General features: G+C 41.8%; 1 protein-coding gene across 5 annotated transcripts in view; it reads right to left on the bottom strand.

Moving 5' to 3' along the window:
* Positions 1–14,136, bottom strand: part of PDZD2 (PDZ domain containing 2) — a 470,684-nt gene that overhangs the window by 44,149 nt on the left and 412,399 nt on the right. For all 5 annotated transcript variants that reach the window (XM_030813944.1, XM_030813945.1, XM_030813946.1 and 2 more), the window contains 5 exons: positions 13,218–13,332; positions 9,435–9,508; positions 9,064–9,289; positions 7,519–7,636; positions 5,747–5,879 (listed from right to left, as the gene is read on the bottom strand). In XM_030813944.1, the coding sequence (XP_030669804.1) occupies positions 5,747–5,879; positions 7,519–7,636; positions 9,064–9,289; positions 9,435–9,508; positions 13,218–13,332 (666 nt within the window). The remainder of the gene's footprint in view (positions 1–5,746; positions 5,880–7,518; positions 7,637–9,063; positions 9,290–9,434; positions 9,509–13,217; positions 13,333–14,136) is intronic.

Genomic DNA, 14,136 nt, shown 5'->3' with positions numbered 1-14,136 from the left:
AACACTATCACAGAAGACCATTTTATTGTGGCTAGAAACATGGATGAACCTGCATGGTCAATGGCATGGCGGCCACCAGGATTATGATGCTTTGCATTGAAATGCCATTTGGATGTTTGATTGTATTGGCAAAATAGGCAGGGGTTTTGGGGCTGAGATGAACTGGACCTCTGAACAAATCGTGACCCATGTTATGCTGTTATTTTGAAGTCAGACATGCCTTGAAGCCAATGACTGCAAACCACTGAAAACTCAGTTTTCTGTAACATTGCTGACGGATGTATTAGGGCAGCCACAGGTTATTGGACTGCTTCCCGAGGTGAAAGGAGGTGATGTGGGTGGTAGAATCCAATTGGAGATTCTGGAGGAAGAAGCTGAGAACTGCTTTAGATGCAACCTTCAGGCAAAGAGAGCCAGCAGTGAAACAAAAGAGAACAGATTTTAAGTGAAGGTGTCAGAACCACAGAATAGAAAGGAGAAAAATGGGAGGTGACAAAGAGGAAAAAACAGAAAAAGGTGGAAGCAGGACTTGGTTGGTTTGATTGGATTGACTGACTGATTGATTGACTTGAGACAGAGTCTCGCTCTATTGCCCAGGTTGGAGTGCAGTGGCAGAATCTTAGCTCACTGCAACCTCTACCTCCCAGGTTCAAGTGATTCTCCTGCCTCAGCCTCCTGAGTAGCTGGGATTATAGGCACATACCACCACACCCGGCAATTTTTTTGTATTTTTAGTAGAGATGGGGTTTCACCATGTTGGCCTGGGTGGTCTCAAACTCCTGACCTCAAATGATCCACCTGCCTTGGCCTCCCAAAGTGCTGGAATTACACATGTGAGCTACTGCGCCCAGCTGGGACTTGGATTTATTTATTTATTTATTTAGACCAGGTCTTGCTTTTGTCCCCCAGGCTGGAGTGTGATGGTGCAATCTCGGCTCACTGCAACCTCCGCCTCCCAGCTTCAAGCAATTCTCCTGCCTCGGCCCCCTGAGTAGCTGGGATTACAGGCACCTGCCACCACACCCAGCTAATTTTTATATTTTTAGTAGAGATGGGGTTTTACCCATGTTGGCCAGACTGGTCTAGAACTCCTGATCGCAGGTGATCCACCCGCCTTGGCCTCCCGAAGTGCTGGGATTACAGGTGTGAGCCACAGCGCCCAGCCTGGTTTTATATTATTTATTCAAAAAACTTTGTATGCAAGACCTTTCTGAGGATGCATATAGGGAACACAATCTGAAGAAAAGCACAGTTGCCTTTGCATTAGTCTAAAGGCAATTTTGTCCCAGCACTGTTGTTGACATCACATCCCCACATCAAGACACAGAGCCATAGCTTGATAGCACTAATTTATCCTGGAGAGGACCAGGCCCACAAATGAACATTACTAAGTGTCTAAATTGATGCCACCAAGAAATCTCAGATATGGCACATAGAGGGACCCACAAAGGCTCTTGGCATAGACTTCTTACTGTTAAGGTGGTGTACCAGTCCATCAAGCACAGTAGCCTGGGAACATTTAGGATGTAATTAACAACACTACAAGGAATACCAAGGTATGCCCATATGACAGGCCTGGGTAAGAAGTTTTTTTTTTTTTTTTTTTGAGACAAAGTCTCGCTGTATTGCCCAGGCTGGAGTGCAGTGGCACAACCTTGGCTCATTGCAACCTCTACCTCACAGGTACAAGTGATTCTCCTTCCTCAGCACTGGAGTAGCTGGGATTACAGGTATGCACCACTACACTGGCTAATTTTTGTATTACTGGTAGATACAGGGTTTCACCATGTTGGCCAGGCTGGTCTCGAACTCCTGACTTCAAGTGATCCGCCCACCTCGGCCTCCTAAAGTGCTGGGATTACAGGCATGAGCCACTGCACCCGGCCAAGAGGTAATGCTCTTAATGAACACTTTGATTTTATTTTTTTACTTTTTTGAGACAAAGTCTTGCTCTGTCACCCAGGCTGGTGTGCAGTGGCACAATCCTGGCTCACTGCAACCTCTGCCTCCTGGGTTCAAGTGATTCTTGTGCCACAGCCTCCTGAGTACCTGGGACTACAGGCAGCCACCAGCACACCCGGCTAATTTTTGTATTTTTAGTAGAGACGTGGCTTTGCTATGTTGGCCAGGCTGGTCTCAAACTCCTGACCTCAAGTGATCCGCCCACCTTGGCCTCCCAAAGTGCTAGGACTACAGATGTGAGCCACCGCACTCGCCCTTCGTGAACATTTTGAGTTGCTGAAGGAAAAGCTAAATTTTGTTAAATACAACTTAATCACAACATTAGAGATAAGCTAATTTAAAAAGACTTTTACAACAAGTGCTCAAAAGAATAAAAAATAGTGTTAAAAGTGGATTGAGGCCAGGCGTGGCGGCTCATGTCCGGAATCCCAGCACTTTGGGAGGCCAAGGCGGGTGGATCACTTGAGGTTAGGAGTTCGAGACCAGCCTAGCCAACATGGTGAAACCCAATCTCTACTAAAAATACAAAAGATTAGTCGAGCGTGGCAGCACCCGCCTATAATCCCAGCTACTCGGGAGGCTGAGGCAGGAGAATCACTTGAATCCGGGAGGCAGAGGTTGCTGTGAGCCAAGATTGCACCACTGCACTCCAGCCTGGGCAACCGAGAGAGACTCTGTCTCAAAAACAGAAAAAAAAAAGTGAATTGAGTTGGTTCCTTCTTTTCCTGTGTGCGTCCAAAAACAAACAAAAAAAAATTGGGTTGAGTTGAACTTGCTGAAGTGTCCTGTGGTTAGCTTCAAAAAGTTAAAGGCAACTGTGCAAGTAGAGAAGAGATATAACCAAGTAACAGCCAAGTCCAACAATGTAGGGACTATGATTACCTGCAACTTCCGTATGGGTCAAGAGTGTGACGCTGATGCTGAGAAAAAAATTAGTGGGCTCTCAGGCCTTGATTACAGAAGTATTCTGCTCAGGTCAAGGTTGGCTTAGACAGAGGAGGAGCCACTCTTTAAATTGGGTCTTGTCTTTCATCAGTCTAACAATAACATCCTCACACTCTAACAAAATGCTTAACATTCTTGGGGTCATGAATGACTTGCGAATTTGATAGAAGCTGTTGATTCTGTCCACAATTGCAAATATATTCCCACATTTGTGCAGTTTGTAATGTCCTGGTAAAGGTCCTGTGAACTTCACGTTCAGAGTAGGCTGCAAGTTTCCTGAGATACATTCGAATTAATTGTGTATCCCTGGTATGTTGACACTGCCTGGCACCCAGTGGAAGCTCAATAAATGTTTAGGTAATGAATTTGATATAGGATGAGAATAGATGATTTGAATCGCCCTGGCTGGAGGGAGACACGGAAGGATAGTCCCTCTGTTGATGCCTGGCAGCCTGCCTGTCTGCTTCACAACCTCCACACCCATCCCAATTTACCCCCAGGGCCTCCTTGGCACCTCTGCCTCCTGTTCAACACCAGGTTCACATGGGCTGGTGGTACCCAGGCTAAGCAGCTAACATTAGACTTAAAGGATCTTCTCTCTTTCCTTCCAAATAAAACTTGTAAGTAAGAAAAAGTCATTTAATAATTCATTCTCAGGCCAGATGTGGTGGCTCACATCTATAATCCCATCATCCAGCGGGAGGATCACTTGAGGTCAGGAGTTTGAGACCAGCCTGGCCAACATGGTGAAACCCCATCTCTACTAAAAATGCAAAAATTAGCTGGGCATGGTGGCGCACACCTGTAATCCCACCTACTCAGAAGGCTGAGGCGGGAGAATCACTTGAACCCGGGAGGCAGAGGTTGCAGTGAGCCGAGATCATGCCATTGCACTCCAGCCTGGGCTATAGAGCGAGACTCCATCTCAATTAATACTAATAATACTAATAATAATATTTCATTCTCAACAGAAGACTATATGGGTATCTTTACAATGATAAAATGTAAGGAGCTGCAGTGATATACTATGTCCTGTTGGCTCAAGGCCCCATGTGGTTCCTCTGGTCTCCCGTGGAGCCATCTGTATTAGATAAACCAAAGAAAGAACTCCCACTTTCAGAATGTGTCATTAGCGGAACAAGCAAAACCAGTACTGGAAAATGTGAATGTACGTTAAATGTCATGGTCAGGAGAATTTCAATACATATTTATGCTGCTTAGGTAGATTACAGAACAATTGTGTGAGTAGTTAATGAAAAGGGTCCTGGCATGAATTTAAAAATTTAGTCTTGGCCGGGCATGGTGGCTTGTGCCTATAATTCCAGCACTTTGGGAGGCCAAGGTGTGTGGACGCCTTGAGCTCAGGAGTTCGAGACCAGCCTGGGCAACATGGTGAAACCCCATCTCTACCACAAATATAAAAATTAGCCAGGTGTATTGGCATGCACCCATGGTCCCAGCTACTCTGGAGGCTGAGGTGGGAGGATCGCTGGAACCCGGGAAGTCAAGGTTGCAGTGAGCCGTGATTGTGCCATTGCACTCCAGTCTGGGTGACAGAGTGAGACCCTGTCTCAAAAAAAAAAAAAATTTAGTCTTGAGGACTTGATCAGAAAAATAGTATCCTTCATAATTTTGAATAAACTTAACAAATAACTTTTCCATTATAGTTTATTTGAAATGCTGGGCTTTATTTTTTCCCCAACTTTGATGGGAGCAAAATCTACAAAGTAACATTTGCAAATAAGCAATTGGTCTGCAAAGCCAGATTTCATCTTATTTTCATTTATTTAAATTTCAAGATAATCATTTGATAAGATAAACAGGTATTTTTCTGACTCAACAGTTAAATGAACATTAAGAAGGAAACATTCCTCCACAAATCTGAAGACATTTATTTGTCCTTTAAAAGTATCTAACGTGGGGCATGGTGGCTCACACCTTTAATTTCAGCCCGAAGTGGATTGATTGCTTGAGCCCAGGAGTTTGAGAACAGCCTGGGCAACACAGCAAGACCCCATCTCTATTTTAAAAAAAATTTTTTTAAGTAAACTGAAAAACTTTGTACTCTAGAAATTCTATGGAAATGCACAGTTTAAATGAATTAAGTATATTACCCAAGTTTAAGTTAAGTTCTAAATAGTTTTCTTTCCAACTATTATGAACAATTTATTTTTATACTTATCGTGACACTTTCTCATTTCTTTTTATTTTTTATTTAAAAAAAATAAAGACGAAGTCTCACTATGTTGCCCAGGCTGGTTTCGAATTTCTGAGCTCAAGTGATCCTCCTGCTTCAGCCTCCCAAAGTGCTAGGATTACCAGTGTGAGCCACCAAGCCTGGCCCTCATTTCTTAATTGAAGGAAGTTTAAAATTCACTGAAACTGTTTTAAAAATAAATTAATTATTCAACATTAAACTTAAAGATGACAGAATTCCCAAAATATGGCCAAACAAAAGATGTGGTAAGAAAAGCCTTCTTATCTTGAAACTGACAGGGTCATAGAGACCGTCCAGTCCAAGGCTTGCAGATTCTCTTGTTGCAAAAACCCAAAGAGGTTAAGTATCTCACCAGAGCTCAAAAAGCCAGTACTCAGAACACAGCATTCTTACCTCCCACCAGACAAGTTTCAAATTTACCAGATAACATTGTCAAAACGATCTAGTAAGATTTTCTAAGATTGTGAAGACGAAGTCCAGGTTAGAGATTCATTTCCCACATGAACCACCCATAGGTTGCCTGCCTATCCCCAGCTGGGAAAACCATCTCACCAAAGAGTATACGATATCCTAGGAAGGTGTATCATCTTCCCACGTTCAGAAGAGGGTGAACCACCTCACCTTTGGATTAGGGTGTCGGCCGATGACAAGGCGAACGGGTCCTGGAGGGCATTTGCTCAAGATGGCGTGGACTTTGCTTAAAGCAGCATGGCGGACGTTGACGGAGTTCACTTCCAGGATTTGATCCCCGCGGCTAGGGAGGGCAACGGAATCCACACTCTGTGTTAGCAGCCAGCTTCTTAAAGCTAAAATAGCCTTCTTGCTAGGAGAGGTTTATAATATGAAATCTTTTCTGAATACTTTAAAGAGGCACTTGATATCTTTTCCCATTGGCATACATGTAAAAATGCAATACATTCATTAAAACACATTTGATTTTAAGTGGGCAAAGGTCATTATGCATATTTACTGGCATTTTCAGAAATAGCAAAGTCAAATAAAATTGATAATAAGGACAATGATGAAACCTACCATTTTTTGAGCATATACTATATGCCAGGCACTATACGAAGCATGCTGTATAACAAAGCTTTGAGTAAGTAAAATTATTCCCATTATGCAGATAGGAACACAGGCTCAGAGGGGTCACCCAGATGTCACACACTGTTGAACTAACTCGGGTCTGACTGTCATCCATCACATGACAGAACCCCTCGACCACCAGCAATTCTCTCTTCCTACCATCTTGAAATGATTATTATAACTTAAGGAGGAAATAGCTGAGGCTCAAAGGTTACCCAAGAATTCGTAAAAACGTTTCAAATTTGAACAAATGAGAAATTGGGGACAAGTTGCCCGTTTTGACTGGAAATTACAGGGAGAGAAGTCAGTAGGAGAGAACAAAGACTCTTTATATGGGATTTGAAGAATGTTCATTTGGCAGGCTCCAGACATATGGAATCATTCAAGAAAGAAACATCATCTTGGGATGTCATTAAAGGATTTTTTTCCTTGGGTTCTAAAAGTATATTTTCTTTAATGTACTTTGGATGATTTGCTAAATTTTTTTTCATATGGAAATTTACTGTAATGATTAACTAAAAACATAATATAAGCTATTAACAGGGCCCCAAAATGGCAACCTCAATGAATGCCATTTTGACAATCCCTTAACCACTAAAGGACTTGGAAGTTTACAGGGCAGAAAGATGATACTGTTAGCACAGGGTGCTTTGTGCAATACACGTACATTCTTATGACGTTTAGGTGGGCACTGACTCACTGCAATTACTATATAATAGAACACCTACATATTTCTTGTGTAAACAGAACGCCCATGTGACAACTCAACTATCTGGATTAAGAAATCAGACACTCAGTGACTTCAGAAAGTAGACACCTAGACATGGCCATTCAACAAGGAATGAAAATGATAGGAAAAGTTTGAGAGGGTACTTAGTAAGAAATGCCTCCTATTCAAGGGCACTATTTCAGGACTGTTTGGCATCAAGTGATTCTGAACCATTTGAGCAGTTCCAGTATTTCATATGAATTTTACATATGTGAATATAAAATGAAAGAAAATATTGAGCTAATCACAGATATCTGTACAGAGTTGTATCTTGTCAAGTTTCTGAAACTGGACTTCTGAGACCAAATAGAACAAAACAAGCAGGGAAGCCAAGATCTAGAGTTCTCAAATTCAACCAAATTTCATTTATATTAACATTTACATTTTTGGAGATGCTATTAATTGTAGTCTTGGCTATATTCTTGGAAAGAATTCAAAGCTTCAACATCCCTCAAAGGAAAGTAATTGAGCAAATATCACACGTGTATATTTCATATTTATGAACACTCCAGAACCTTACACTATCAGGCAAACAACAAACCTCAGGTTGCTCTCCATCTTGGCCACTGATCCTGGAGCAAGGCTGTGAATGTAGATGCCAGGAGGACTGTTTTCCAGAGCCAAGCAGCAGGCACCAATGCCTAATCCAACTCTTGGCTCTGTGAGAGGCACCATTCAAAGAAAATAAAAACAAAAATTACACAATCACTAGAAAAAAAGTGTAACTGATTTGAAACAGAATTAATATCTATTCAGACCAATAACCATTTATTTCTGGTCCAGACTCAGAATGTAAATCCTGCTTTTCCTTGTCAACACTGCCACTGCTGCTAATAGAATGAGCCCATGGCTAACCTGGGAGCTAGTTACAGACTGAATTATCCAATGGTCAACTCTCTGCTTAGTCTAACTAATCTCCTCATATCTGTTTTTAGAAATAGGCAGGCTATAAGTAACGTTTTTATTCTAGGTACACAAACTCGCTTTCTTTTGCTTTTCTTTTTAACAACTAATCTCTTGGTTGTTTAATCTTCCATCATGTTTCTAGAGTAGGTGGGGAGGAAAAAGAAACAGGGATGAAAAGCAGTAAGATTTGGTGATCATTCATGAATTCTAGTTACTAGTGTTAACTGTACACTGAACTATAATCTTTTGTTCTTTTTTTTGAGACAGAGTCTCGCTCTGTCGCCCAGGCTGGAGTGCAGTGGCACGACCTCGGCTCACTGCAAGCTCTGCCTCCCGGGTTCACGCCATTCTCCTGCCTCAGCCTCCCGAGAAGCTGGGACTACAGGCGCCTGCCACCGTGCCCGGCTAATTTTTTGTACTTTTAGTAGAGATGGGGTTTCACTGTGTTAGCCAGGATGGTCTCGATCTCCTGACCTCGTGATCTGCCCGTCTCAGCCTCCCAAAGTGCTGGGATTACAGGCGTGAGCCACCGCACCTGGCCAATCTTTTGTTCTTTAAAATTTTATATTAGCCCTAGGCTTAAGCTCATTGGTGATTTTTTTTTTTTTGAGATGGAGTTTCACTCTTGTTGCCCAAGGTAGAGTGCAGTGGTTTGATCTCGGCTCACTGCAACCTCTGCCTCCCGGGTTCAAGTGATTCTCCTGCCTCAGCCTCCCGAGTAGCTGGGATTATAGGTGCTCGCCACCACGCCGAGCTACTTTTTTTTATTTTTAGTAGAAACGGGGTTTCGCCATGTTGGGGAGGCTGGTCTCAAACTCCTGATTTCAGGTGATCTACCTGCTTCGGCTTCCCAAAGTGCTAGGATTACAGGCATGAGCCACTGTGCCTGGCCAGTGATTTTTTTTTTTTTTTTTTTTTTTTAAACACAAGCCTCTGACACACAGTGATTCATGGGGAGAGCTTAGAGAGCTCTATGCTACTGGTAACTTCCCTTCACTTTGACTAAAGTGACTAACATCTCTCTACCTGACCTCACTGTCCCATGTAGAGACCACCTGTTGTTGATAGAAGATTGTACCAAAGGAATAATTCATAGAACAATGAGGAAGAATTAAGCTAACAACAGATTCCAAAATGTTATTCAAGAAATGAGACAAAGGTAAGGAAAAGCTGCCATCACCTTTGTTGAGTGTTACTTCCATGACGATCCTGTCCTTGGGCCCAGGGGTCTTCCGACCCAGGGATGAAGAACTGCCTTCATCAGAGCCTCCTCCCGAGGCTCCCCCACTGGTATTGAAGTTCGGGGAGGCGGATCTGCTCATGTGTGTGGGGGTCGAGCAGGGTGTGAGGCTGGGGCTCACCAACTTTGTGCGTACCGTTAAGACAAATAATCCACTCCGGATTTGCTGAGAAAACAACGAGGAAAGGTGGGCTGAAACATTTGGACTGTCCTTACATCAAAGGGTTAAAAAAAAAATCTCACCAAACCCAAGCCAGAAGGAAATAAAGGAAGGAAAATAGGATAAAGGAGATCAATAAGAATGTTGTTACCTTAAAGGTATGAATGGCTTCTTGAAACGTCAAGCCCTTTATTGGTATTCCATTTACATCTAGGATTTCATCTCCTAGTGATCAAATGTAAGAATTGCATTAACATTAACCTTTAATTTCCTGGAATTTAACTGCTCAGTCAGACTTATTATGGGATACCATATGGTCCCTGATGTACTACCATATAAAATAACTTTTATTGTTTAGCTTAGCTCCCAGGAATGTCACAAAATGAGACAATTAATGACAACACATATTCTTTTGCAGTAATTCTGTATTTCAATCTTCAATTAAAATAACTATGGGAAGCATGAAAATCTTATTTTTTTTAGCCATTGCCAAGTTTGACAACAGATGTCCTATGTTTAGAAATCAAACTGCAGAAATCTAGTTCAAAGGCGTTCCTCATAGTCATTGTTTAAAAACTTAAACCCACTGGCAATGAGGCATGAACACATATAACATTTGAGAAGTCACTCCTATATTTGTAGAAAGACAAGTTCCCTGAGCCCAGAGAATCAGCATGGTGTATGGAAAATGGCTTTAATGATAACAAAAAACTTGCTAAAATATTACTGAGCAATGGCAGCCCAGAATAGTCTTTTTTTTTTTTTACTAAAAAAAAATTTTTTTTTGAAACAGAGTATTGCTCTGGCTCAGTCACACAGGCTAGAGTGTGGTGGCGTGACCTCAGCTCACTACAACCTCTGCCTTCCAGGTTCAAACTATTCTCATGCCTCAGCCTCCTGACTAGCTGGGAATACAGGTGCACGCCACCATATATGGCTAATTTTTTTTTGTATTTTTAGTAGAGACAGGGTTTCACCATGTTGGCCAGGCTGGTCTTGAACTCCTGGCCTTGAGTGATCTGCCCGCCTCGGCTTCCCAAAGTGCGGGGATTACAGGTGTGAGCTACTGCTCCCAGCCCAAAAATAATCTTACTGATGCAGTTCCAGGTTCTCTGTCAGTAAGCTGGCAAGTTACTATAAGCTTCTATCTCAGAGATGACTGCGGGGTCATGTTAATTTGCCAGGCATGTGCAGGAACATGCTCGCTCATGGCCCCCTGCCCCAGCTCTCCTATTATTTTTAACTCTAAGGCGGCACAATCAGGTCATTTTTCAAGCTGTTGATAGCGTCTGCTAGGAATATAAAAGAACTTGGACATCCTGTTGACTTATCAGAGCTTGTTTCTGGTTTGCACTCTTGTGACATGGCCTGTTTTTTTGGAATAACAGTTCATCAAAAACACTACAAAGATGCCCCAGAGAGAAGAACAGATGAACTTTGCACAGCATTGCTGTAGAGAAGAGGGACTCTGTACACCCATAAGAAAGTGCAAAGCAGCATAAGAACACACATTGTCACCTCTTGCAGACAGCCAATCCCAGGGGCACGCTGTGTGCACAATTCAAGGAATCCTGTAGATGAGTTACAAAAATGTAGCTGTGCCCCATGCATTTGTTATGTGGCTTCCCCTTAATGCAATTACAGAAGCTATAAAATAAGTGAAGTAATCTCTGTTTAAAAATCTGGCATAACCAATTACTCAATTAGGTGAGGAGGTGGATGTTTTTAGGTTGTTTCCATAGGGGAAAAGGAGCAAATATTAAAATGATTACTCGCACTCTTAAAATGTACGCAAGGTTTTTTAAAGACATATCACTCAACAGGTTGAAATCCATTCCAATGACTTACTTTTCTTGTAAATGAACACATATGAAAAAACAGTATTTAGGAGAATCAAGTACTATTAACCTTTCTTAACTATTGATTTTTTTTTCCCCGTTTTGCTCCATTTTACCAGCCTTGCAGGATGGATTTCAATTAAGTGAACACATGGCACATCCATTATAAAGACGCTCTGCTAGAATTTTATATTGTTCTAGAACTCAACACAAACACCACCTGGGAGTTAACCCTTCCTCTAAGAGAGAGAAATAAATATTCTGCCGTGGGAGAATTAAGCCTGGTCACGTCTTATTGTTAGCATACAGGGTTCGATGGTTGCTTTGCCTAAAAAATAGGAGATTCCAATTCACTCTTATCAGTTCCAAAAAAAGAACCCATATAGCACAAAAGCACCTAAAGTTTAGGTCAATTGAACTGAACAGTCACAGCATTTTTGAAGATAACTAAAAATATTCTACTTTAATTATTTCATGAAGGAAGCATATTAATAAGTGAGAGGAAAAAATAGGGATTCATGCTCTGGTGAATGCTGTTTAAAATATGTGCAGGCTAGGCGCTGTAGCTTAGGCCTGTAATCCTAGCACTTTGGGAGGCAGAGGTGGGACATTCACTTGAGGCCAGGAGTTTGAGATCAGCCTGGGTAACACAGTGAGACCCCATCTCTTAAAAACATAATTAGCTGGGCATGGCGGTGCACACCTGTGGTCCTGGCTACTTGGGAAGCTTAGGCAAGAGGATCCCTTGTGCCCAGGAATTTGAGGCTGCAGTGAGCTGTGATCACACCACTGCACTCCAGCCTGGATGACAGAGCAAGACCCTGCCTCTTAAAGTACAATAAAATAAATATATATATATACCTGTGTGTGTGTTCAGAACTTTTGGGCAATTCTACTTTATAAAAAGTATATAATCTTAATCCAGATAAGTATTTCATAGAAAATATAAAGATATGTGTATCTATTCTAGATTTTCTCAAGTAAGGTGGGAAAGTGAGTTGAACTTGGGATCACAAAGCTGGGTTTAAATTTCACTTCTGCTCTTTACTAAGGATGGGACAAGTTTCTAGTCACTTAACATTTCTGAGTGTCACTTTTCTGTTTCTAAGATGGTCACTCCAAAATGCCAATTTGACAGGGCTGCAAGGCAGTTAGTGAAATAATTAAATATGTGGAATTGCTTTGTAAGTGTTTAAAGCACTATAAAATGATATATTTAAACATTAAAAATTATTTGCAAGGTAGAACTTGGCACCTCAATATTACTTTAATTTGCATTCAGAAGCACTTGTCTAGTATATTCACATGTGGCAAAATGGCAGGTGCTATTGAGAATTAAAAGATGTTCGTTTAGGGCCAGACACAGTGGCTCATGCCTGTAATCCTGGCACTTTGTGAGGCTGAGGTGGGCGGATCGTTTGAGCCCAGGTGTTTGAGACCAGCCTGGGCAACATGGCGAAACCTCGTCTCTACAAAAATATACAAAAATTAGCTGGGCATGATGGTGTGCGCCTATATTCCCAGCTACTCGTGAAGCTGAGGTGGGAGGATCACCTGAGCCCAGGGGGTTGAGGCTGCAGTGAGCTATGATCATGCCACTGCACTCCAGCCTGGGTGATAGATTGAGACCCTGTCTCATTAATAAATAAATAAATAAATAAATAAAAGATGTTCATTTAGGAACCAGACTATGTGGTGGTTGATTTCTGTAGCAAGATATTAAATATCCACTAATGACCAGGCACTCTGCTTCCACACCAGCCCTTGGGGTAAGAATGGACCCCAAACTCTCAAAATTTTCAAGGAAAGGAACATGATCAGACCAAGTTGACAAGATAGACACTAAAGACCCCAACAGAAATATTAAGACACTTTCCACATATTATCTCATGTAATCCTGATAACCACTCTTCAAGGCAGGTGTTAATATTCCAAGTTTACAACTAGGGAAAGTGAAGCTCAGGTTACACTGACTGTGCCAGGCAGATTCCGCCCAGGTCTACTAGGTACTGTGGCATTCACTACATCTTGTGAAGAGGCAGATTCTCATGGGATCAAAGTCACTGTCACTGAGGATACAAGAGGCTTTCTCCTACCTTCTTTAAGTCTTCCATCCTCTGCAGCTGATCCATTTGGGAAGATGGTCTTGACAAAAATCCCCATCTGTCCACGAATGCAGTCTCGACCTCCAGCAATACTAAAGCCAAGGCCCTAGATCAGAAGCAGATGAGAGTCCAGGTTAACAGTGTAGTATTTAACTGAGGGCATCTTTCCCATTGTAGTATTTAACTGAAGACATCTGTCCCATTGTAGTATTTAACTGAAGTGACCTCCCCAACCAGGCCTGGAGTTAAACTAAGCAACTAGCTGCAAACTCAAGTTTGTGTTCTCTTCCTTATTCCCTTCCTCAGATCTATTTACATTGTCCTAGCCACACATTACATTAAGGGAAAAAGTTTTAGGCAGAAACATACCAAATTGCCAATATTTGACAATCTTTGACCTCCACAAATGGCAATTTCATACGGATCCACTAAATAGCTCATAAGAATCATTTCCCACTATATGCAGGTGCCACGTTTGTTTTCTTTTGTTTTAGTCTTTCCATTTTGTATAATATCAAAATGAGTATTTTGATTTTTGTGTTATGTCAAGTTATTCATATCATTTCCTTTATGATAATGGCAACACCATGAAATTCATTCAAAAGGATCACCAAGGGTACTCCCTGAAGCTGCAGGCTCTGCTTTTCTTTCACTGGAGATAAAAGTTGAGGGTCATTCACTGCACCTTTGGTTCTGCCCCTAGCAGTCAAGTGTTGGTGACTCCTTACATCGTAGGAGTGAAGAGGGCATGGCCATCTCACACTGAGACCTATAGCACAGAATGCCAGGGAATCCACTTGAATCCATACAGAGGCCACTTTATCTGTCCTTCTTTATACCTGTTACTTTTCATTTCATATAAAGACAAATAAAATAAAAAGTAACCATTTAAAGAATACGTGTGGCTGGG

The sequence above is a fragment of the Nomascus leucogenys genome, chromosome 6, assembly GCF_006542625.1.
Source record: "Nomascus leucogenys isolate Asia chromosome 6, Asia_NLE_v1, whole genome shotgun sequence".
NCBI lineage: Eukaryota > Metazoa > Chordata > Mammalia > Primates > Hylobatidae > Nomascus > Nomascus leucogenys.
This window is presented reverse-complemented; position numbering and strand designations above follow the sequence as displayed.